Source organism: Panulirus ornatus, chromosome 37 (genome assembly GCF_036320965.1).
Source record: "Panulirus ornatus isolate Po-2019 chromosome 37, ASM3632096v1, whole genome shotgun sequence".
In the NCBI taxonomy this organism is placed as follows: Eukaryota; Metazoa; Arthropoda; class Malacostraca; order Decapoda; family Palinuridae; genus Panulirus; species Panulirus ornatus.
The window spans coordinates 4,714,405-4,740,968 of record NC_092260.1 but is presented as its reverse complement, the minus strand read 5'-3'; the positions used below and the strand labels follow the sequence as shown (position 1 = coordinate 4,740,968).

Below are 26,564 nucleotides of genomic sequence, written 5' to 3'. Positions count from 1 at the left end.
GAGTTTTGGAAAGAGGGGCAAGTATGAAGTCTGTTGGGGATGAGAGAGCTTGGGAAGTGAGTCAGTTGTTGTTCGCTGATGATACAGCGCTGGTGGCTGATTCATGTGAGAAACTGCTGAAGCTGGTGACTGAGTTTGGTAAAGTGTGTGAAAGAAGAAAGTTATGAGTAAATGTGAATAAGAGCAAGGTTATTAGGTACAGTAGGGTTGAGGGTCAAGTCTATTGGGAGGTGAGTTTGAATGGAGAAAAACTGGAGGAAGTGAAGTGTTTTAGATATCTGGGAGTGGATCTGGCAGCGGATGGAACCATGGAAGCGGAAGTGGATCATAGGGTGGGGGAGGGGGCAAAAATTCTGGGAGCCTTGAAGAATGTGTGGAAGTCGAGAACATTATCTCGGAAAGCAAAAATAGGTATGTTTGAAGGAATAGTGGTTCCAACAATGTTGTATGGTTGCGAGGCGTGGGCTATGGATAGAGTTGTGCGCAGGAGGATGGATGTGCTGGAAATGAGATGTTTGAGGACAATGTGTGGTGTGAGGTGGTTTGATCGAGTAAGTAACGTAAGGGTAAGAGAGATGTGTGGAAATAAAAAGAGCGTGGTTGAGAGAGCAGAAGAGGGTGTTTTGAAATGGTTTAGGCACATGGAGAGAATGAGTGAGGAAAGATTGACAAAGAGGATATATGTGTCGGAGGTGGAGGGAACGAGGAGAAGAGGGAGACCAAATTGGAGGTGGAAAGATGGAGTGAAAAAGATTTTGTGTGATCGGGGCCTGAACATGCGGGAGGGTGAAAGGAGGGCATGGAATAGAGTGAATTGGAGCGATGTGGTATACCGGGGTTGATGTGCTGTCAGTGGATTGAATCAGGGCATGTGAAGCGTCTGGGGTAAACCATGGAAAACTGTGTAGGTATGTATATTTGCGTGTGTGGACGTATGTATATACATGTGTATGGGGGTGGGTTGGGCCATTTCTTTCGTCTGTTTCCTTGCGCTACCTCGCAAACGCGGGAGACAGCGACAAAGCAAAAAAAAAAAAAAAATATATATATATATATATATATATATATATATATACATAAATGCCCATATACACACATATACTTACATATACCAATCAACATATACATACGTATACATACACATATATATATATACACAGTCATTCTTTCATCTTTTTCCTTGTGCTACCTCACTAAACGGGAGACAGCGGCAAAGTATAATAAAACATATTCATACTTGTGTGCCTTCATCCATTCCTGTTGCTACCCTGCCACACAGGAAGTAACATCGCTACCCTTTGCTTCAGCAAGGTCGTTCCAGGAAAATCAGACAAAAACACGCCACATTTGTTCACATTCAGTCTTTAGCTGTCATGTGTAATGCATCAAAACCTCAGCTCTCTATCCACATCCAGGCCCCATAGACCTTTCCTTGGTTTACCCCAGGCATTTCACATGCCCTGGTTCAGTTCATTGGCATCACGTTGACCCTGGTAAACCACATCGTTCCAATTCATTCTATTCCTTGCACGCCTCCTACCCTCCTGTATGTTTAGGCCCCGATCGCTCAAGATCTTCTTCACTCCATCGTTCCTCCTCCAGTTTCGTCTCCCGCTTCTCCTTGTTCCCTTTACCTCTGACACATTTATCCTCTTTGTCAATCTTTCCTCACTCATTCTTTCCTGTGTCAACAAGGTGGTGCCAGACAGCAAAGGAAGAAAGGCCACATCCACTCACATCCCTGCACAAGCTGGCATGCATAATGCACCAAAACCACTCCTGTCCACATCCAGGCCTCTGAAACCTTTCCATGGTTTACCCTGGATTGATGGCACGTTGCCCCTAGTATACCACATTGTTCCAGTTCACTCTATTCCATGCACACCTTTTGTTTTCCTGCATGTTCAGGCCCTGATTGCTCAAAATCTTTTTGCTACATCCCTCCACCTTCCATTTGGTCTCCTGTTTCTCCTTGTTCCCTCCACCTCTGATACACATATCCTCTTTGTAAATCTTTCCTCACTCATTCCCTCCATATGTCCAAACCATTTCAACACGACCTCATTTGCTCTCTCAACTGCTTTCTTTTTATTAATTATAGAAAGCAAGTAGATTTCATCTGTGTGCTTCTCTCAGGCACAGAACTGTGATAGCTTTCATTTATGAGTCTTTTGTTCCAGTATGTGATTATTACTCTCGAAAGTACTTTATGTGTGACATTAACATGACTGGTCTGTATTGTTTTGTAAGCAACTAATTTTGCCTTTTATGTGCTGGTGCTATGTATGCCATCTTGTGTATATCTGCTGAGCTTGATTGGTCTTTGATTTGTCTTATTAGTATCGTGAGAGATTTAGCTGTTGTTTTCTTAGTTTTTTATGAATATTGCTGAAATTCAATCTGGCTGTAGTGTGGAATTTTTCTTTAGTTGATCATTAGCTTCATTTATGTCTCTTTCTGTTATAGAAGGATGGAGTGGGCTTGAATGTAGGATAGGAGGCTTACTAAAGATCAAGAGAATTGGAGCAATCTGTTATACGTGGGGTGAGGTACTGTCAGAAGGCTGATCCAGGTCATATGAAGTAGATGCAGGGGGAACTATGGAATGGTCTTCAGGGCTTGGCTGTTGATTGGGATGTGGTTTAGGTGCATGTACATGACACCTAAAGAACAGATGTGAGCAAGTGATGCCATTCTTCTGCTTCGATGCTATCTAATTGGTGTAGGAAGCAATAAACTAATATGAAAAAGTCACATTCTGGTAATACAGAGTGCACCTGGTCCCCACATAACATTGTGGATGTGATTGTGGATAACACAGGTTAAGAGAATCACTGGATTGTGAGTCACATTTTACTATAGGATTTATTGGGATGAGGGAGGTTAAGCTCCAAGGAGGATTTCGCAAGCAGATTTTCACCAAAAAATGTATATAGACTTTCAAGAAACATAGTACATTTGAGGTACATTATTAATCTAAGTCTTTAAACAAAAGAAGCAGAGGATGTTGTACTTGTGCATGATATACATGTTGTCCAGCACTGTAACATGTAAGAGATAGGGCTTCATTCCTTATTCTCATCCTGCCCACCCCTAGTTCCATTTTTATCTCTCGTTCATGATATTTTTTAGCATTAGATTCATGTGAGTGCTCCTAATTATGAAGACATTATCACTGCAAACATGCAGGTATAGGTGGACATGGTGTTGAAGGTTAGTTATGAGGCCTAGTTGAGTGTGGAAAAGGTAATAGTTGATATACGAACTATGTATTTATCTATATCTCGGATGCCTGTTCCCACCTGGAACTCCTTCAAGGGGGTGGCCATGGTAGTAGAGTCTCCAGAACTTATGAACTCCAGTTCTTCCTCTTAACCATTAGGGCCTCACCCTTAACAGGCCACTGGCATAGAGCAACTCTAGGACAGTTTGCAGAGGCTCTTACATAGTGTTCCTTCTGACTACTTCTACCCACTGCTACTGCTTAATGTTCCTACCTACTACTTCTGTCTCATGTTTTTACCTAAAGCTCCTGCCTAAATGTTCCTACTTACTACTTCTGTATAATGCTCCTACCATTTTCCCAAAAGGCAGGGCTAGCACATAGTGCTCATCACAAGAAAATCTAGTTATGAAAAATGAGCCATGTGAGTTAATTGTTGTCAAGTATTATGTATGACAGGGAGAGATTGTATGTTTGTGAACAGATTGCCAGTAGTACATGTTTGGATGAGGTAGAAAGAAAAGACAGCTACACAGCTGTCACTAACCCTCCTGTTACCCAAAAAGATAGCACTGGTGATATATCTGCTTGGTTGTTGGCTGCCTACCAACTACTACCTTCCAGATACACAAAGGGATGCAAAAGGATTCAAACAACAGATCATTGGTTCCATTCGTGGCCGTTTGCAGTGATAAATGCCAGAATGCACAGATTAGTACGGGAACAGTAGAAAAGCATACAGGTGTTTCAAAAAGGAAGCACTGGTAAACTCTTCAAATAACTAAGGAGGCACAAATAATGTCAGTTGTGGGCTTGAAGCAAATTATTTATCAAGTTCTTCTTGTATCCCTGGTACTGCTTGCAGTCACTCTTAATTGGTAAATCATTTCATAAGTAAGCAATCCCATTGTAGATAAAGTACTTGGTATCATATGAAAGGCAGCATGAAGGAGAGAGCAGAACTGGTTAGAGGAGTCATTGGATCCAGGTCCCTTAATAGAATAATGAAGGGTAGAGATGTAAGTATGAAGGTGAAGAAATTATTAAAGGACAGCATTGTACTCCTAACCCTGATTAATGCAACCAAAACATGAACTGGGGATGAGTCACAGAGGTCAAGAGTTCATCAGTGGAAATAGGTTTTTTGAATGGAGCATGTGGTATGACTAGGTGGAATGAAGAAAATAATGAGGGGGATGTATGAGAGATTTCGTATGGTAGGAAATGCAATGGAAATGAGCTGTAGAGTGTTAAAATGGTTGAAATGTAATAATTTAAGGTTGTTCGGGTATGTGGAAAGAATGTAAGACAGGGAGTTTACAAGGTATTATGGTACAATTAAAGAGGTTGGTGTGAGAGGAGTACCATCTGTGACATAGATAGAGTGGAAGAGTACTGTAAGGAGAGAAATGGGTAAGAATGCTTGGAATGGTGTATGCGAGGGAGGCATGTAAGGACAGGGATAAGTGGAGACTCTTTTGCCTTGGCCACTCCTCGTGATGGGAGTTCCCAGAGGGAATGGGAGTCAGAGGTGTTGATGGATAGATAGAAGGGTCAGTCACTTTTATTTGTTGTCATATATATCTAACATCTGAAAAGATGGAAGGATGGATTGAAGGAAGCTTTGAAGTTATCAGAGCTTGAACACTCTTATCAAGAGAGTCTCCACTTATCTCTGTCCCCACGTGCCTCCCTTACATGCACCATTCCATACATTCTTCCCCATTTCTCTCCTGTGGTACTCTTTCACTCTGTTTCTTCATGTCACTGGTGATTTGCCTCTCACACCAACCTTTTTAATTGTACTATCATACAAGCTCCTTTTGAACTGCCCATTTTATATTCTTTTTGCATACCCGAACATTATCAAAGTATTGCATTTCACCCACTGTACAATACCACAATTCATTCTCCTTGCATTCCCTGTCATACGAAATTTCTCATGCATTGGATAGTATGAAATAGACAAATATGTTATAAGAGGCGGGCGATGAACTGTCAGTTGGCTGAACTTGGGCAGGTGAAGTGGTATAGGTCAATGAAGGAGAGTCTGTGGGGCTTGGCTGTGAATAGTAGGCACTGGTTTCAGTACATGATACATGACTCCAAGAGAGTGGATGAGTGCAAATGAAGCCATTGCTTGTTTGTTGCAGATACTAGCTCATTAAGGCAGAAAAACAATAAGGCATAGAAGAAAAGTTTGGGCAATATTTCTTTTCTTACATTGGTAATATATCAAGTATTTTTTTTTTTTTTTTGCTTTGTCGCTGTCTCCCGCGTTTGCGAGGTAGCACAAGGAAACAGACGAAAGAAATGGCTCAACCCACCCCCATACACATGTATATACATACACGTCCACACACACAAATATACATACCAACACAGCTTTCCATGGTTTACCCCAGACGCTTCACATGCCCTGATTCAATCCACTGACAGCACGTCAACCCCGGTATACCACATCGATCCAATTCACTCTATTCCTTGCCCGCCTTTCACCCTCCTGCATGTTCAGGCCCCGATCACTCAAAATCTTTTTCACTCCATCTTTCCACCTCCAATTTGGTCTCCCACTTCTCCTCGTTCCCTCCACCTCCGACACATATATCCTCTTGGTCAATCTTTCCTCACTCATTCTCTCCATGTGCCCAAACCATTTCAAAACACCCTCTTCTGCTCTCTCAACCATGCTCTTTTTATTTCCACACATCTCTCTTACCCTTACATTACTTACTCGATCAAACCACCTCACACCACACATTGTCCTCAAACATCTCATTTCCAGCACATCCACCCTCCTGCGCACAACTCTATCCATAGCCCACACGTCGCAACCATACAAAATTGTTGGAACCACTATTCCTTCAAACATACCCATTTTTGCTTTCTGAGATAATGTTCTCAACTTCCACACATTCTTCAAGGCTCCCAGGATTTTCGCCCCCTCCCCCACCCTATGATCCACTTCCGCTTCCATGGTTCCATCTGCTGCCAGATCCACTCCCAGATATCTAAAACACTTTACTTCCTCCAGTTTTTCTCCATTCAAACTTACCTCCCAATTGACTTGACCCTCAACCCTACTGTACCTAATAACCTTGCTCTTATTCACATTTACTCTTAACTTTCTTCTTTCACACACTTTATCAAACTCAGTCACCAGCTTCTGCAGTTTCTCACATGAATCAGCCACCAGCGCTGTATCATCAGCGAACAACAACTGACTCGCTTCCCAAGCTCTCTCATCCACAACAGACTTCATACCTGCCCCTCTTTCCAAAACTCTTGCATTCACCTCCCTAACAACCCCATCCATAAACAAATTAAACAACCATGGAGACATCACACACCCCTGCCGCAAACCTACATTCACTGAGAACCAATCACTTTCCTCTCTTTCTACACGTACACATGCCTTACAACCTCGATAAAAACTTTTCACTGCTTCTAACAACTTGCCTCCCACACCATATATTCTTAATACCTTCCACAGAGCATCTCTATCAACTCTATCATATGCCTTCTCCAGATCCATAAATGCTACATACAAATCCATTTGCTTTTCTAAGTATTTCTCACATACATTCTTCAAAGCAAGTGAGAGGGTTAGGGAAAATGATTTGGTAAACAGAGAAGAGGTAGTAAAAGCTTTGCGGAAGATGAAAGCCGGCAAGGCAGCAGGTTTGGATGGTATTGCAGTGGAATTTATTAAAAAAGGGGGTGACTGTATTATTGACTGGTTGGTAAGGTTATTTAATGTATGTATGTTTCATGGTGAGGTGCCTGAGGATTGGCAGAATGCGTGCATAGTGCCATTGTACAAAGGCAAAGGGGATAAGAGTGAGTACTCAAATTTCAGAGGTATAAGTTTGTTGAGTATTCCTGGTAAATTATATGGGAGGGTATTGATTGAGAGGGTGAAGGCATGTACAGAGCATCAGATTGGGGAAGAGCAGTGTGGTTTCAGAAGTGATAGAGGATGTGTGGATCAGGTGTTTGCTTTGAAGAATGTATGTGAGAAATACTTAGAAAAGCATATCAAGTATATGGTAGTAAAAAGAACAGCATTATAACTCCCCTTGATTAGTGATGGCTGCACAGGGAACCAGTACTTCAGTGACAGTTTCACTCCTTTGGCCCAAGCTTCAATCTTCTCTTTGACCCTCACTCACATGTGGGTTGCAGGCATTCAGTTTACAAACTTGCAGTCTCTCCATCTCACACATAAAACTTGATAACAAATGACTCACATGACTCATTCTTTTTATCTATAGATTTTCTTTTAGTGAGCACAATGTGCTAATCCTGCTATTTGGCAAAATTTTGTTCTGTGAACTCATAAGTAAGTACTCCCACTCTCTTCACCCAGTGTTCATCTTGAAAGTTACCTACAGGTACTGGAAAAGAAATGCATTCATGATCTTTTGAAAACTTTACAATCATATCAGCCGTAAAAAGTTATTGTAGCAAAAGAAAGAGTGCAGATGTCCACATCGTAAATGTTTAATCATTTATGCTGTGCTAAGTTAAAGTTTGAAGACTGTTTCAAGTGTTTAAGAGATTATAAAGTTGTGTATGTTTTCAAAAGAAAAAATGACCTTTCTTTTGATAGTATCACCTAAAATTTCTTTCATCATATTCCCTTGGAGAACATGGGTTTGTTGAACTTGCATAACTTTAACATTTGTAAGTGCAGGTTATTCTTTTTAACTTAAGCTAAATTAGAAAGATTCCTTTTTTTTTTTTAATTTTGATATTTGTAAGTATTATTGTGTAAGCAGCAATAGATAATTTTTAGAGATATATGATGTACTTTTTTCATCATTGCTTTGAACTAACATTCATGTGATTGTCAAGAACTTTTTGTGACATGAATTTTGTTAGATATGTTAAGATTATACTCTCATAAGAAATGTACATTTCAGGTGTTTAGGGATATATTTGAAAAGGACAACTATCATCCTATTCAAGTTGAGACACCTGAAGATTATCGTGGTATCACTGAGGTTTTTCCATATCATGACACTGTGCTAGAGCAGGCATCCTTCCCTAAGCGTTTTCCTTTTAGTCTAATGGTCCCGAAGGTGTACAGGGAGGTGAAAATCTATATTGCTGCCTGCCTAGAGTTTTCTGAAGATTTAAATTTAAGGTAAGTAGATGGTCAGATGGAGAAAGGGGGTTTGAAAACCCTTCCCACCTGTATTGTTTCCAAAAATATGAACAGAGGAATGAGTCAAGTGAGGCATTCTCAAAGTCTAAGGCTGGAGTGTCTGAATGTTTATGAATTGACCACAGAGATAGTGTCTATGTTTGATTAGGGAACCTGGAAGGGGAAGGGGATAGAATGGTTTAGGACTATGTAGGGGCTAAAGTCTGGAGTTAGTGAGTGAGCAACAGTGAAGGCGGTAGCAGCATTTCAGATGGAGAAACTGTGAGACTGTGTTCATGAGTGTAAGGAAGTGAGTTCAAGATTAATGTGAGTTAGAGTGAAAGTAGATGATGAGGGGTGCGTTAGTATTTTTACTCGATGTGCCTGGTAATGAGAGTTTTGATGCAATCATGGTGTTAGGGAATCTGAAGGTAAGAGTGGACAATGTGGCAAGTGAAGGTATGATTAGGGGATATGGATTGCTGGTGAAAGTGAAAATAGTCATAAGATTGTGGAGTTATGTGCTTAGAGATGAATGGTGATTAAGAAAACTTTTACTTTTTTTTATTTGTTATACTTTATCGCTGTCTCCCACTTTGGCGAGGTAGCGCAAGAAAACAGACGAAAAAATGGCCCAACCCACACATGTATATACATACATGTCCACACACGCACATATACATGCCTATACATTTCAACGTACACATACATATACATACACAGACATTTGTTTATTTATTTATTTTGCTTTGTCGCTGTCTCCTGCGTTAGCGAGGTAGCCCAAGGAAAGCAACGAAAGAAAGGCCCAACCCACCCACATACACATGTATATACATGTATGTACATGGTTTCGGTGCATTATTACATGACAGTTAGAGACTGAGTGTGAACAAATGTGGCCTTTATTGTCTTTTCCTAGTGCTACCTTGCACACATGAAGGGGAGGAGGTTGTTATTTCATGTGTGGCGGGGTAGTGATGGGAATTAAAAAGGGCAGACTATGAATTATGTACATGTGTATATATGTATATGTCTGTGTGTGTATATATATGTATATTTTGAGATGTATAGGTATGTATATTAGCGTGTGTAGACGTGTATGTAAGAAAACTTATTTTGAAAAAAATTGCAAATACAGTTGTGTGTGGATGAATGAGGGTGTGGATCCCTATATGTTAATGAATTATGTTTTGATTAACTGGTGCTGTGGAGATGATGTTGAATGTGGATGTACTAAGATGAGCAGCAGGTGGAATGTCCTGTCATTTATTGCCAGAAGACAATGAAAAGGTTTGTAGTGGCTTTAGGGAATAAAGGAAATGGAAAGCAGAGCTTTGTAGGAGCACTGCACAGTAAAACCCATTTTACCTAAAGCTTCAGTGGGATAGAGTGGTGAGTGTGTCCTGGTTGGATAAAGTGGGGGACTATGTTTAAGTGGGATAAAGTAGGGGACTGAATTCCAATGAGATAGAGTGGGGAACTGTGTTGCTTGGGGAGATTTCTCACTCTAATTTTCATACAAAGATATGAGTGAAATGTCAATAAATATACAATGTAATGCAGGTACTAAATTAACACCACCATGCACTTAGGGTGAGACCCAAGTGACATGCCTTCAGACATAGGCCTCCCATGCTGGCAGTGGGGAAAGTTCCCAAAATGTGCTTTTACTTTCCTTTCAGTATTTCCTCTGGTTTTCTTAGCACAGAGGTCCCTTGTCTTCTGCTGTACTATGGATCTCATTATAAGAATATGGCATACCATTGTGAATATCTACAGAATTTTTTCCACTCATTAAGGTAATATTATGATGCTTGGAGGCTATTTCTTTTCTCTTTTTTTTTTTTTTTTTTTTATCCAAGCAACTGTCTATCTTATTAACACAAATACATGCAATAAGCCCTCCCAAAAACCTGGCTTTTCAATAGGAAATACTTTATGCTGTATTCATATCATATTTATTATTTTATTATTTTGCTTTGTCGCTGTCTCCCGCATTTGCGAGGTAGCGCAAGGAAACAGACGAAAGAAATGGCCCAACCCACCCCCATACACATGTATATACACACGTCCACACACGCAAATATACATACCTATACATCTCAATGTACACATACATATACACACACAGACACATACATATATATATATACCCATGCACACAATTCACACTGTCTGCCCCTATTCATTCCCATTGCCACCCCACCACACATGGAATACCATCCCCCTCCCCCCTCATGTGTGTGAGGTAGCGCTAGGAAAAGACAACAAAGGCCTCATTCGTTCACATTCAGTCTCTAGCTGTCATGCAATAATGCCCGAAACCACAGCTCCCTTTCCACATCCAGGCCCCACACAACTTCCACACATTCTTCAAGGCTCCCAGGATTTTTGCCCCCTCCCCCACCCTATGATTCACTTCCGCTTCCATGGTTCCATCCGCTGCCAGATCCACTCCCAGCATTCCTCGCGTGTCATGTCATATATTATTATGTAATAAACACAAGAGGAATAATCTTGAAAAGTGAGCAGGTCTCCTCTCCCCTTACAGTAGATAAAGTTTACTAATGTGCCTAAATTTACAGAAGGACACACACTATACGCTCAGAATTATCAGTGCTTGTTCAGATGATTAGGTAGAACAGTGTTTGATGTAGTTATTATACTTAATGCCGTCTCCCGCATTAGCGAGGTAGCGCAAGGAACAGACAAAAGAATGGCCTAACCCACCCAAATACGCATGTATATACATAAACGCCCACACATGCACATATACATACCTATACATTTCAACAGTTTTTTTTTATTATACTTTGTTGCTGTCTCCCGCGTTAGTGAGGTTGCACAAGGAAGCAGACGAAAGAATGGCCCAACCCACCCACATACACATGTATATACATAAACACCCACACATGAACATATACATACCTATACATTTCAACTTATACATACATATACATACACAGATATATACATATATACACTTGCACATATTCATACATGCTGCCATCATCCATTCCTGCCGTCACCCCGCCGCACATGAAGTGACTCTAGCTGTCATGTGTAATGCACCGAAACCACAACCTCCTCTCTACATCCAGGACCCACAAAACTTTCCTTGGATTACCCCAGACGCTTCATATGCCCTGGTTCAATCCATTGACAGCACGTCGACCCCAGTATACCACATCGTTCCAGTTCACTCTATTCCTTGCACGCCTTTCACCCTCCTGTATGTTCAGGCCCCGATCGCCCAAAATCTTTTTCACTCCATCCTTCCACCTCCAATTTAGTCTCCCACTTCTCCTCGTTCCCTCCACCTCTGACTCATATATCCTTTTTGTCAATGTTTCCTCATGCATTCTTTCCATGTGACCAAGCCATTTTGATACACCCTCTTCTGCTTTCTCAACCACACTCTTTTTATTACCACACATCTCTATTACCCTTTCATTACTTACTTGATCAAACCACCTCACACCACATATTGTCCTCAAACATCTCATTTCCAACACATCCACCCTCCTCCACACAACCCTATCTATAGCCTATGCCTCACAACCATATAACATTGTTGGAACCACTATTCCTTCAAACATACACATTCTTGCTTTCTGAGATAACGTTTTCACCTTCCACACATTCTTCAACAATCCCAGAACCTTCATCCCCTCCCCCACCCTGTGACTCACTTCTTCTTCCATGGTTCCATCCACTGCCAAATTCACTTCCATGTATCTAAAACACTTCACTTCCTCCAGTTTTTCTCCATTTAAACTTACATCCCAATTTACTTGTCTCTCACTTCTCCTGAACCCAATAACCTTGTTCTTATTCACATTTGCTCTCAGCTTTCTTCTTTCACACTTTTTACCAAACTCAGTCACTAACTTCAGCAGTTTCTCACCTGAATCAGCCACGAGCACTGTATCATCAGCGAACAACAACTGACTCACTTCCCAAGCCCTCTCATCCCCAACAGACTGCATACTTGCCCCTCTCTCCAAAACTCTTGCATTCACCTCCCTAACAACCCCATCCATAAACAAATTAAACAACCATGGAGACATCACGCACCCCTGCCGCAAACCAACATTCACTGGGAACTAATCACTTTCTTCTCTTCCTATTTGTACACATGCCTTACATCCTTGATAAAAGCCTTTCACTGCTTCTAGCAACTTACCTCCCACACCATATAGTCTTACTACCTTCCACAAAGCATCTCTTATCATATTCCTTCTCCAGATCCATAAATGCTACATACAAATCCATTTGCTTTTCTAAGTATTTCTCACATACATTCTTCAAAGCAAACACTTGATCCATGCATCCTTTACCACTTCTGGAACTACGCTGCTCCTCCTCATTCTGATGCTTTGTACATGCCTTCACCCTCTCAATATATGATTTCTCAGGAATACTCAACAAACTTACACCTCTGTAATTTGAGCACTCACTTTTATCCCCTTTGCCTTTGTACAATGGCACTATGCATGCATTCTGCCAATCCTCAGGCACTTCACCATGAATCATACATATATTGAATATCCTCACCAACCAGTGAACAACACACTCACCCTCTTTTTTAATGAATTCCACAGCAATACCATCCAAATCCACTGCCTTGCAGGCTTTCATCGTCCACCAAGCTTTCACTACTTCTTCTCTGTTTACCAAATCATTCTCCCTGACCCTCTCACTTCGCACACCACCTCGACCAAAACACCCTATATCTCCCACTCTATCATCAAACACACTTAGCAAACCTTCAAAATACTCACTCCATCTCCCTCTCACTTCACCACTACTTGTTATTACCTCCCCATTACCCCCCTTCATCGATGTTCCCATTTGTTCTCTTGTCATACGCACTTTATTTACCTACTTCCAAAACATCTTTTTATTCTCCCTAAATTTTGATGATAATCTCTCACCCCAACTCTCATTTGCCCTCTTTTTCACTTCTTTCACATCTCTCTTGACCTCCTGCCTCTTTCTTTTATACGTCTCCCAGTCATTTGCACTATTTCCCTGCAAAAATCGTCCAAATGCCTCTCTCTTCTCTTTCACTAACAGTCTTACTTCTTCATCCCATCTGCCATCACTGCTTCCATAAATATATATCCTATTCCTCCCCAACTCCCCTGACGTCATTTGCTCTCACCTTTTTCCATTCTGCACTCAATCTCTCCTGGTACTTCCTCACACTAGTCTCCTTTCCAGGGGCACTTACGCTCACCACTCTCTTCACCCCAATATTCTCTCTTCACTTCTGAAAACCTCTTCATATCTTCACCTTTGCCTCCACAAGATAATGATCAGACATCCCTCCAGTTGCCCCTCTCAATACATTAACATTTCAACATATACGTACACAGACATATACATATATACACATGCATATTCATACTTGCTACCTTCATCCATTCCCATCGCCACACATATACACGCACAAGCACATGCATGAATGCATTCATGCAGGTGGCGCTAGGAAAACACAAAAAGGCCACATTCTGTCACACTCATTCTCTAGCTGTCATGTGTAATGCACCGAAACCACAGCTCCCTTTCCACATCCAGGCCCCACAAAACTTTCCATGGTTTACCCAAGACACTTCACAGGCCCTGGTTCAATCCATTGGCAGCATGTCCACCCCAGTATACCACATCGTTCCAATTCACTCTATTCCTTACACCCCTTTCACCCTTCTGTATGTTCAGGCCCCGATGGCTCAAAATCTTTTTCACTCCATCCTTCCACCTCCAGTTTGGTCTCCCAGGTCTCCTGATTTCCTCCACCTCTGCCACATATATCCTCTTTGTCAGTCTTTCCTCACTCATTCTCTCCATGTGACCAAACCATTTCAACACACCCTATTCTGCTCTCTCAACCACAATCTTTTTATTTCCACACATCTCTTACGCTTTCATTACTTACTTGATCACACCATCTCGCACCATATATTGTCCTCAAACATTTCATTTCCAACACATCCACCCTCTTCCGCATAACGCCATTTATAGCCCATGCTTTGCAACCATATAACATTGTTGGAACCACTATTCCTTCAAACATACCCATTTTTGCTCCGAGATAATGTTCCCGCCTTCGCCTTCGCCCCCTCCCCCACCCTGTGACTCACTTTCACATCCATGGTTCCATCTGCTGCCAAATCCACTCCCAGATATCTAAAACGCTTCACTTCCTCCAGTTTTTCTCCATTCAAACTTACCTCCCAGTTAACTTGTCCTTCAACCCTACTGAACCTAATAACCTTACTCTTATTCACATTTCCTCTCAGCTTTCTTCTTTCACACACTACCAAACTCTGTCACCAACCTCTGCAGTTTCTCTCCTGAATCAGCCACCAGTGCTGTATCATCAGCAGACATCAACTGACTCACTTCCCAAGCCCTCTCATCCACTACAGACTACATACTTACCCCCCTTTCCAAAACTCTTGCATTTACCTCCCTAACCACCCTATCCATAAACAGATTAAACAACCATGGAGACATCGCGCACCCCTTCCGTAAACCAACATTCACTGGAAATCAGTCAATTTCCTATATTCCTACTCGTACACATGCCTTGAATTCTTGGTGAAAACTTTTCACTGCTTCTAGCAACTTACCTCCCACTCCATATATCCTTGATACCTTCCACAAAGCATCTCTATCAACCTATCATATGCCTTCTCCAGATCCATAAATGCTACATACAAATCCTTTTGTTTTTCTAAGTATTCCTCACATACATTCTTGAAAGCAAACACCTGATCCACACATCCTCTACCACTTCTGAAACCACACTGCTTCTTTCCACTCTGATGCTCTGTACATGTCTTTACCCTCTCAATCAATACCCTTCCATATAATTTCCCAGGAATACTCAACAAACTTACACCTCTGTAATTTGAACATTGATATAGTATATGAAAAGACTTGTTGCCAGTCAAAGAACATTATTTTGCCTAACTGCTTTTACCAGGTTGGTCTTCCAACCACTGAAAATACATCTTGAGCACCAAAATAGAGAAGTAAACTGAAAAAACTATTTATTACAAAACAAAAGAACATCATATAAGTATAATAGAGAAACCAAGATACAATTGATATAGTCCTCATATTTCCAAGGGCAGAATATAAGAAATCTGTAATGGGAGCATATTGGTAAGATATTTTACAAATGCAGTGAGAGTTGGGTGAACATCAGAACTTGAAATTAGCTGAAATGTATCACATTAACACAGTGTATGCTATTCAACTTGCGTAATGCATATCTTTTTTATACTTGATTGCCATTTCTCACATTAGCAATTTAATGCCTGGAACAGATGAACACAGGCCACATCTGCTCACATCTATTCTCTAGCTGTCATGTATAATGCACTGAAGCCGCAGCTCCCTATTCACAAGCAAGCCCCTTTTCATAGTTTACCCCAGACGCTTCACATGCCCTGGTTCTATTGACATCATGTCAGCCCCAGTATACCTCATTGTTCCACTTCACTTTATCCCTTGCAGGCCTTTCTTCCTCCTGCATCTCCAGGCCTCAGTTGCTCGAAATCTTTTTAACTCCATCCTTCCATCTCCAATTTGGCCCCCCTGTCCTGCATGTTTCTTCCACTTTTTTTTTTAACATTTATTATTATTATATTATACTTTGTCGCTGTCTCCTATGTTAGCAAGGTAGTGCAAGGAAACAGATGAAAGAATTCCCCAACCCCCCCACATACACATGTATATACATACACGTCCACACACGCACATATACATACCTATACGTTTCAAAGTATACATATATATATACATACTCAGACATATACGTATATACTCATGTACATGATTCATACTTGCTGCCTTCATTCATTTCCATTGCCACCCCGCCACACATGAAATGACACCCCCCCCTCCCCACACGTGTGCAAGGTAGCTGTCATGTATAATGCACCGAAACCACAGCTTCCTTTCCATATCCAGGCTCCACAAAACTTTCCATGGTTTACCCTAGATGCTTCACATGTGCTGGTTCAATCCATTGACAGTCCATTGACAATCTGTTTTCAACCCATGCTCTCTCATTCTCTTCTTATGTCCAAACCATTTCAGCATACCCTCTTCAGCTCAGTTTATTACCATATCTCTCTACCTTTCACCCTTTCATCTGTAGTTTCTCACTTGAATCTGCTGCCACCAGTGCTGCATCATCATTAAACAACTGACTCACTTCCCAGGCCCTTTCATCCCTCACAGACTACATACACGGCCTTCTCTCCAAGACTCTCACATTTACCTTGCACACCATCCCATGAAAGATATGTTCATGTATACATATTAGCTGGTAGAACAGTGTTTGGTATAAGATAAGAAAAATCACTAAAGAAAAATCACTAAAGAAAAATCATATCATCCTAGTGCTCTTGCCGTATTAGTTTCTCAGATCGAAATATATCTTAAATGCATAATAGAATTATAAAAAACATTTCTTTTAAAATTAATGAAACATTATGTAATGATATTTCATATATAATGATAGAATTATAAAAACCTTTTCTTTTAAAAGAACTGAAACATTATATAATGATATGTCATATATATTGATAACAGTACTAAACTGATAGAATTATAAAAACCATTTCCTTTAAAAGAAATTATACATTCTACAATGATATTTCATATGTAATGATAACGATGATGAAATATAAAAAAAACAAGTGATATGCCTCTCAACTTACTCAGGAATAGATAAAGAAAACTATTGGTGGGAGTGCATTGGTAAGATGTACATAATGAGAGAAAGGTGGACATCAGCACTAAAAGTTCTCTAAGATAGAATAACATTGTATGTTATCCAGATTGCCAAAGATGTGTTCAGTTGATCTGTTAGAACAATTTTCATTGTAAGATAAGATTTGTGGCCAAAGAAAACTCTATTGTTTCACGTCAGTGCTTCCAGCAGATCCATCTCCCAGACAAGCAAGTGCATCTTTTTCCTATCTGATTATATCATTGATGTCCATTTCTTCAAGGATTCCCTTTAAGGGAGTGGCTGGCAAAAGAATCTCCACTTGTCCTTACATGCCTTCCACTTATATACCATTCCGTGCATTCTTCCACCATTTCTCTCCCTCCAGTGCTCTTCCACTGTGTTTCCCCATGTCACAGATGATTTCCCTCTCACTCATCTTCTTTCTTTGTACTGTCACACACTCTCCCATTAAACTCCCTATCTTGCATTCTTTCCTCATGTCCAGACTCCCTCAAAGCCATTATATTTCACCCACCCTACCATCCTACAATTCCATCCCTTTGCATTCTTTGCCATATCATATTTCTCATGCAACTCATTTTGTTTTACATTCCATCAAGTCATGCTGCATGCTCCTCATAAATAGCTCATTTCTGCAGCCTGGATTCTTGATCTCTGTGCCTATTCCATAAGTCTTGAATACAGAAATCATACACTGAAAATCTGTCTTGACATTGAAATGATAAAACATTGTATATCATTAAAAGAATCGATAAACAAGTGATATATTCCTCATTTTCCTCAAGAAGTAAGACTTGTGGTGGGAGCAAATGGTAAGATGTTTGTCTTACCATTTGATGCAAATTGTAAGACAACTCTGTTACCATCCGCTCCTGCCACTGATTTTGAATTTCTGTCTGGGGAAGTGTAAGGCTATACCTCATGTTTGTTGGTTGTTTTATTATCATTATGTGACTTTTTCATTTCATTTCGTACAAGAGATTTTTTTCTGTACTTAAAGAAATTTAATAGCTGGATGGTGCTATGCAAAAAGTGTACCTAATTTTGTTTACAGCTTTATAAGGAATTCATGGTAACTGAATGTGTTTTATTTAAGGAATCACTGAACTTTGTGCTTACAGATATGGTCTCTAAACTTAAAGCTAATGATGCAAGTTGGTCTAGCCCAAAGAGGGCAAGAAAAGTGACAATCTATAGAGCAAAATATGGACTTGTATAACTGCATTGTGCTTGGTGATAGTACAGCATCTATCAGGAGGCATTTGGTGTTAGTCAAATGTTGTGAACCACAAAGAGAAGAGAGGCTGCCTTTTGTGCTGCATAGCTGGCTGCCTGCTTTTTTAGGAATACAGAGATGTACCACACTCCATCAGGGGCAATATATTGCCATGGATATGTATTGTATGTCTCTATGATGGACACCTGTTCCCCAAGGGAAATCCCATCAAGGGGGTGGCCACAAAAGAGTCTTCATTTTCCCTGTCCTTACATACCTCCCTCATACACAATTCTGCACATTCTTCCACCATATCTCTCCTTCCAGTACTCTTCTACTCTATTTCACCATTTCATTGGTGATCATCCTCTCTTTTTCAACCTCCTGGATCGTACTGTCATACACTCTTTGTGTAAACTCCCTGTCTAGCATTATTTGCAGAGGTTCAAATCACCTCAAAGTATTATTTATGTTTCATTCACTCTTCTTCTTCTCAGTTGATTCCCTTTTCATTCCTTGCCATGCCAGGTCTCTCTTACACCCCCTCTCTTCTCATATAGCTCATTTGCCCGCTTGGATTCTTAACCTCTGTGACTTATTCCATAACCATGTTTCAGTTGCATAGGTCTGGAACAGGAGGATTATGTTGTCCCTTAATCCTTTCTTGACTTTTATACTTACACCTCTACCCATCATTATTCTATCAAAGGACCCATGACTCTTCTACCCTGTCTTGCTCTCTCCCTTGCCTCTCATATCACTAAACTTACCTGAGATAACTCTTAAATACTTAAATTCTCTCACCTCTTTTATTCTTTTTCCCCAGTATCTATGACACTTTAGTAAACTTTCGTCTCTTACTCAATAGGGTTTTGCAAAATCTATACTCTTCTTTCCTTGAAGACACCATTACTTTACTTTTACGTGTATGTACCTTCAAATGCTAACACACTTATCTTAAAACACACTTACAACCTTCTGCAGCTCCTCTTGACTTTCAGCAAGAGTATCATTTGCAGACATAGTTGTCACAATCCACCATATCTCATCACCACACTCCATCTCTGCATCCCCTTACCCTAGATTTGCTTTCATTTCTCTTATCACTCCATCCCAATTATACCCTTAACTGCCACATTACCCACTCGCATTCGAATTACCCATCATTAATACTTGATCTCTTGCATCAGAATAACTGACTTATTCACTTAGTGCCTTCCAAAATATTTGTCATTGCACCTTGCTCCACACATTTCCAAGGATATCAGCATTTTCAATCCCTTTTGTAATCCACTTTCATTTTCATCTTCATTATTCTCTGACTCATTTTATTGTACTCTCGCACATATTCCCACAGCTCCTTCAGCAGAAGTGTTACCCCTCCCTTACCTCACCCTCAGATTAACCACTGACTTTGCCCCTGAAACTTTCCTAAACCACTCTACCCATTACCCTCAAGATTTGTTTCACTTAGGCATAGATCATCCAAGTTCCTCTCCCTGAGTGTACTACCCATCTCTCCCTTTTCATCTTGGTTACATTTAAACACATTCAGACTCCCCAGCCTGAATCTTAGATGGGGATGAGTTGCCCTTATTTGACTCCTTCTGTTCCAACTTTTAGAAGTTAAAGACAAGGAGGGGAAGGTGTTCAGTGCCCTGCTTCCATCCACTTTAGTCACCCACAGGGCATATGTGTACATACAGAAATATACCCACACATGTATACCATTGCCTTGCTCAAATAGAGTCCTCTGCCTTCTAAGGGGCTTCTAGTGCACTTTATAAGCTTGCTGTGTACATCAGGTGGGACCACAGGCCATAAAGTGTAGTTGTTTTAATATCCTGTTGTAATTACTTTGTTTTACACTTATGGGGCTCTCATCATTTGAACATTTCTCCCATCATACATCTTACATTTATGTATGTTGTCTGTATTAACCTTCTCTGGTAATTTTTTTGTTCAGTTTATTCCACTCATCCATGGTTCTTACACTACAAAAGTACTTTTTACATCTTTTTAACAAATTTCTTGCTTAATTCAATGCTATATCGTTTGGTTTTTGCATCCCTATATTTTTTTTAAAGAAATCGTAATGGGTGGTTTAGTGAAACAGTTGTGTCAAGTTCTTTGGTGTATTCTGAGGTCAGAGTTGTTTATAAAGGACTATGAAAACTCTAAACAATCCACCACATTTCTTTATCCAAACCCCTCATTGCTTTGAAGAATGTACATGAGAAATACTTAAAAACAGATGACTTTGTATGTAGCATTTTTGGATCTGGAGAAGGGATATGATAGGGTTGGTAGAGATGCTTTGTGGAAGGTTTTAAGCCATGAAGAGTTTTTACCAAGCGTGTAAGGCATGTGTGTGAGTAGGAAGAGAGGAAAGTGATTGGTTCCTAGTGAATTGTCAGTTTGCAGCAGGGGTGTGTGATGTCCCCATGGCTGTTTGATTTATTTATGGATGGGGTAGTTAGGGAGGTAAATGCAAATGTTTTGGAGAGAGGGCTGAGTATGCAGTCTGTTGTGGATGAAAGAGCTTGGGAAGTGAGGCAGTTGTTGTATGCTGATGGTACATCTCTGGTGGCTGATTCGGGTAAGAAACTGCAGAAGTTGCTGACCGAGTTTGGTAAAGTGTTTAAAAGGAAAAAGTTGTGAGTGAATGTGAATAAGAGCAAGGTTATTAGGTTCAGTAGGGTTGAGGGACAAGTTAATTGGTAGGTAACTTTGAATAGAGAATAATGAAAGAAGTGAATTGTTTTAGATATCTGGGAGTGGACTTAGTAGAAGATGGAAGCGGAAGGAGTCAGTAGCAGATGGAAGTGGAAGTGAGTCACAGGGTAGGGGAGGGGACGAAGGTTCTGGGAGCAATGAAGAATGTGTGGAAGGCAAGAACATTATCTCGGAGAGCAAAAATGGGTATATTTGAGAGGGTGAAGGCATGTACAGAGTATCAGATTGGGGAAGAGCAGTGTGGTTTCAGAAGTGGTAGAGGATGTGTGGATCAGGTGTTTGCTTTGAAGAATGTATGTGAGAAATACTTAGAAAAGCAAATGGATTTGTATGTAGCATTTATGGATCTGGAGAAGGCATATGATAGAGTTGATAGAGATGCTCTGTGGAAGGTATTAAGAATATTTGAATAGTTCCAACAGTGTTTTATGGTTGCTAGGCACGGGCTATAGATAGGGTTGTACGGAGGACGGTGGATGTGTTGGAAATGAAATGTTTGAGGCCAATATGTGGTATGAGGTGGTTTGAGTGAGTAAGTAATGAAAGGGTAAGAGAGATGTGTGGTAATAAAGAGTGTAGTTGAGAGAACAGAAGAGGATGTGTTGAAATGGTTTGGACATGTGGGTGTAGGGGACAGGGTGGGGGAGGGGGCAAAAGTTCTGGGAGCGTTGAAGAATGTGTGGAAGGCAAGAACATTATCTTGGAAAGCAAAAATGGGTGTGTTTGAAGGAATAGTGCTACCAACAATGTTATATGATTGCGAGGTGTGGGCTATGGATAGAGTTGTGCGGAGGAGGGTGGATGTGTTGGAAATGAGATGATTGGGCAATATGTGGTGTGAGGTGGTTTGATCGAGTAAGTAATGAAAGGGTAAGAGAGGTGTGTGGTAATAAAAAAGAGTGTGGATGTGAGAACAGAAGAGGGTGTTTTGAAATGGTTTGGCTCATGGAGAGAATGAGTGAGGAAAGATTTACAAAGAGGATATGTGTGTCATAGGTGGAGGGAACAAGGAAAAGCGGGATACCATATTGGAGGTAGAAGGATGGAGTGAAAAAGATTTTGAGCGATCGGGCCCTGTACATACAGGAGGGTGAACGGCGTGTAAGGTATAGAGTGAATTGGAATGATGTGGTATACTGGGATCGATGTGCTTACAATGGACTGTGAAACGTCTGAGGTAAACCATGGAAAGGTCTGTGGGGCCTGGCTGTAGATAGGGGGCTATGGTTTTGGTGTATTATACATGACAACTCGAGACTGAACTTGAACAAATGTGGCATTTTGTGTCTGTTTTCCTGGTGCTACCTCACTGAAGCAGGTGATAGCGATGCTTTTTTCCTGTGGGGTGGAGTAGTGACAGGAATGGATGAAGGCAATTAAGTATGAATCTGTACATGTGTATGTATGAATATGTTTGTGTATGTGCATGTATATGTTCATATGTATATGTATGTATATGTGCATATGTGGACGTTTATGCATTTTCTTTCTTTTCTTTCATACTATTTGCCATTTCCCGCGATAGCGAGGTAGCGTTAAGAACAGAGGACTGGGTCTTTGAGGGAATATCCTCACCTGGCCCTCTTCTCTGTTCCTTCTTTTGGAAAAAAAAAAAAAAAAAAAAAAAAAAAAACGAGAGGGGAGGATTTCCAGCCTCCCGCTCCCTTCCCTTTTAGTCGCCTTCTACTACATGCAGGGAATACGTGGGAAGTATTCTTTCTCCCCTATCCCCATATATGTGTATATGAGTGGATGGGTCATTCTTCGTCTGTTTCCTGGTGCTATGTGTGCTATTATGTTTTTTTTTTTTTTTTTTCCTGTCTCCTGCGTTTGCAAGGTAGCACAAGGAAACAGACAAAAGAAATGCCCAACCCACCCCCATACACATGTATATACATACGTCCACACACGCAAATATACATACCTACACAGCTTTCCATGGTTTACCCCAGACGCTTCACATGCCTTGATTCAATCCACTGACAGCACGTCAACCCCGGTATACCACATCGCTCCAATTCACTCTATTCCTTGCCCTCCTTTCACCCTCCTGCATGTTCAGGCCCCGATCACACAAAATCTTTCTCACTCCATCTTTCCACCTCCAATTTGGTCTCCCTCTTCTCCTCGTTCCCTCCACCTCCGACACATATATCCTCTTGGTCAATCTTTCCTCACTCATTCTCTCCATGTGCCCAAACCACTTCAAAACACCCTCTTCTGCTCTCTCAACCACGCTCTTTTTATTTCCACACATCTCTCTTACCCTTACGTTACTCACTCGATCAAACCACCTCACACCACCCATTGTCCTCAAACATCTCATTTCCAGCACATCCATCCTCCTGCGCACAACTCTATCCATAGCCCACGCCTCGCAACCATACAACATTGTTGGAACCACTATTCCTTCAAACATACCCATTTTTGCTTTCCGAGATAATGTTCTCGGCTTCCACACATTCTTCAAGGCCCCCAGAATTTTTGCCCCCTCCCCCACCCTATGATCCACTTCCGCTTCCATGGTTCCATCCGCTGCCAGATCCACTCCCAGATATCTAAAACACTTCACTTCCTCCAGTTTTTCTCCATTCAAACTCACCTCCCAATATATATATATATATATTTTTTTTTTTTTTTCCTTTCAAACTATTCGCCATTTCCCACGTTAGCGAGGTAGCGTTGAGAACAGAGGACTGGACCTTTAAGGGAATATCCTCACCTGGCCCCCTTCTCTGTTCCTTCTTTTGGAAAATTAAAAAAAATGAGAGGGGAGGATTTCCAGCCACCCGCTCCCTCCCCTTTTAGTCGCCTTCTACGACATGCAAGGAATACATGGGAAGTATTCTTTCTCCCCTATCCCCAGGGATAAATCCCTAATAATACTTTACAATATAATGTTATCAAATTTAGTTAAAATAAATCTGCTGCCTTCCCACAAAAGCCAAAAAGTTATGTATAAAACCAATAAGGATTCATTCAATCCTTGTTTGTGAACACAAGGAAAAATACAAAACGATTATTCATTCATATGTTGTTGATGTTTTGAAATGCAAATGCATCATATTCTTCTGACTTAAAGTTTGGAGCGTGTCAGCCAGTCAAAGTCTTGAACTTTGCGTTTAGCTCCAAGGTTGATCATCACATTAATAAGTGAAGGCTTGTTTTCTTCTTCAAGAGCCTGACTAACTGCCTCTTGCAGTTCAGGGACAGACTTACAGAAGAAACCAGTTTCACTGAACATTGAAGCCATGCATTCATAGTGTACAGTTGGCAGAAGTGATGTTGGTGGAGTTGCCATAGCAGCATCCATTCCATCTGTTATTTCATTGAACGATTCCTTGTCCAAACCACTGTAGATGCCATTATTGTTTACAATGATGACTATGATGGGTAGTTTGTAGCGGTAAATTGTTTCCATTTCCATACCACTAAAACCAAAAGCAGAATCTCCTTCAACACATATGATTCGCTTGCCTGGAGCATGGTCTTGTGCCCATAAGGCTGCTGCAATGGCATAACCAACACCCATTGTACCAAAAAAGCCTGCATCCAGTCTGTGGTATGGAAATTTGTTGAGCAAAATAGTCCATCCAATGTCCATGGTATTGGCTCCTTCACTGACAATAATACAATCATGTGGTAACAGCTGGTATAGGTGATGAAGTACTGCGTATATATTTATTTATTTTGCTTTGTCGCTGTCTCCCGCATTACCTAGGTAGCGCAAGGAAACAGACAAAAGAATGGCCCAACCCACCCACATACACATGTATATACATACCCGTCCACACACGCAAATATACATACCTATACATCTCAACGTATACATATATATACACATATACATAATTCATACTGTCTGCCTTTATTCATTCCCATCACCATCCTGCCACTCATGAAATAACTCCCCCATCCCCCTTCATGTGTGCAAGATAGTGCTAGGAAGAAAACAAAGGCCCCATTCGTTCACACTCAGTCTCTAGCTGTCATGTAATAATGCAGCGAAACCACGGCTCCCTTTCCACATCCAGGCCCCGCAGAACTTTTCATGGTTTACCCCAGACGCTTCACATGCCCTGGTTCAATCCATTGACAGCACGTCAACCCCGGTATACCACATTGTTCCAATTCACTCTATTCCTTGCACGCCTTCCACCCTCCTGCATGTTCAGGCCCCGATCACTCAAAATCTTTTTCACTCCATCTTTCCACCTCCAATTTGGTCCCCCACTTCTCATTCACTGCACCTCTGACACATATATCCTTTTGGCCAATCTTTCCTCACTCATTCTCCTCATGTGACCAAACCATTTCAAAAAACCCTCTTCTCTCTCAACCACACTCTTTTTATTACCACACATCTCTCTTAACTTATTATTACTTACTCGATCAAACCACCTCACACCCCATATTGTCCTCAAACATCTCATTTCCAGCACATCCACCATTCTCCGCACAACTCTATCCATAGCCCACGCCTCGCAACCATACAACATCGTTGGAACCACTATTCCTTCAAACATACCCATTTTTGCTTTCCGAGATAATGTTCTCGACTTCCAAACATTTTTCAAGGCTCCCAGAATTTTCGCCCCCTCCCCCACCCTGTGATTCACTTCCGTTTCCATGGTTCCATCCGCTCCCAGATCCACTCCCAGATATCTGAAACACTTTACTTCCTCCAGTTTTTCTCCATTCAAACTTACCTCCCAATTGACTTTACCCTCAACCCTACTGTACCTAATAGCCTTGCTCTTATTCACATTTACTCTTAACTTTCTTCTTTCTCACACTTTACCAAACTCAGTCACCAGCCTCTGCAGTTTCTCACATGAATCAGCCACCAGCGCTGTATCATCAGCGAACAACAACTGACTCACATCCCAAGCTCTCTCATCCACAACAGACTGCATACTTGCCCCCTTTTTCCAAAACTCTTGCATTCATATCCCTAACAACCCCATCCATAAACAAATTAAACAGCCATGGAGACATCACACACCCTGCCGCAAAACCCTTACATTCACTGAAAACCAATACTTTCCTCTCTTCCTACACGTACCTGCCTTACATCCTCGTAAAAACTTTTTCACTGCTTCTAACAAATACCTCCCACACCATATATTCTTAATACATTCCAACAGAGCATCTCTAATCAACTCTAATCTTATACCGTCTCCAGATCCATAAATGCTACATGCAATCCATTTGCTTTTTAAGTATTTCTACACATACATTCTTCAAAGCAAAACACCGGATCCACACATCCTCTACCAACTCCTAAACCAAACTGCCTCTTCCCCAATCTGATACTCTGTACATGCCTTCACCCTCCTCAATCAATACCCTCCCTTCTAATTACCAGGAATACTCAACAAACTTTTAACTCGGTATTGAGCCACTCACTTATCCCCTTTGCCTTCGAACAATGGCACTATGCAAGAATTCGCCATCTCAGGCA

General features: G+C 41.0%; 1 protein-coding gene across 3 annotated transcripts in view; it reads left to right on the top strand.

The window, feature by feature from the left end:
- Sec15 (exocyst complex component Sec15) overlaps nucleotides 1-26,564 on the top strand; it is a 250,812-nt gene that overhangs the window by 166,991 nt on the left and 57,257 nt on the right. For all 3 annotated transcript variants that reach the window (XM_071683731.1, XM_071683732.1, XM_071683733.1), the window contains exon 10: nucleotides 8,149-8,372. In XM_071683731.1, coding sequence (XP_071539832.1) covers nucleotides 8,149-8,372 — 224 coding nt within the window. The remainder of the gene's footprint in view (nucleotides 1-8,148; nucleotides 8,373-26,564) is intronic.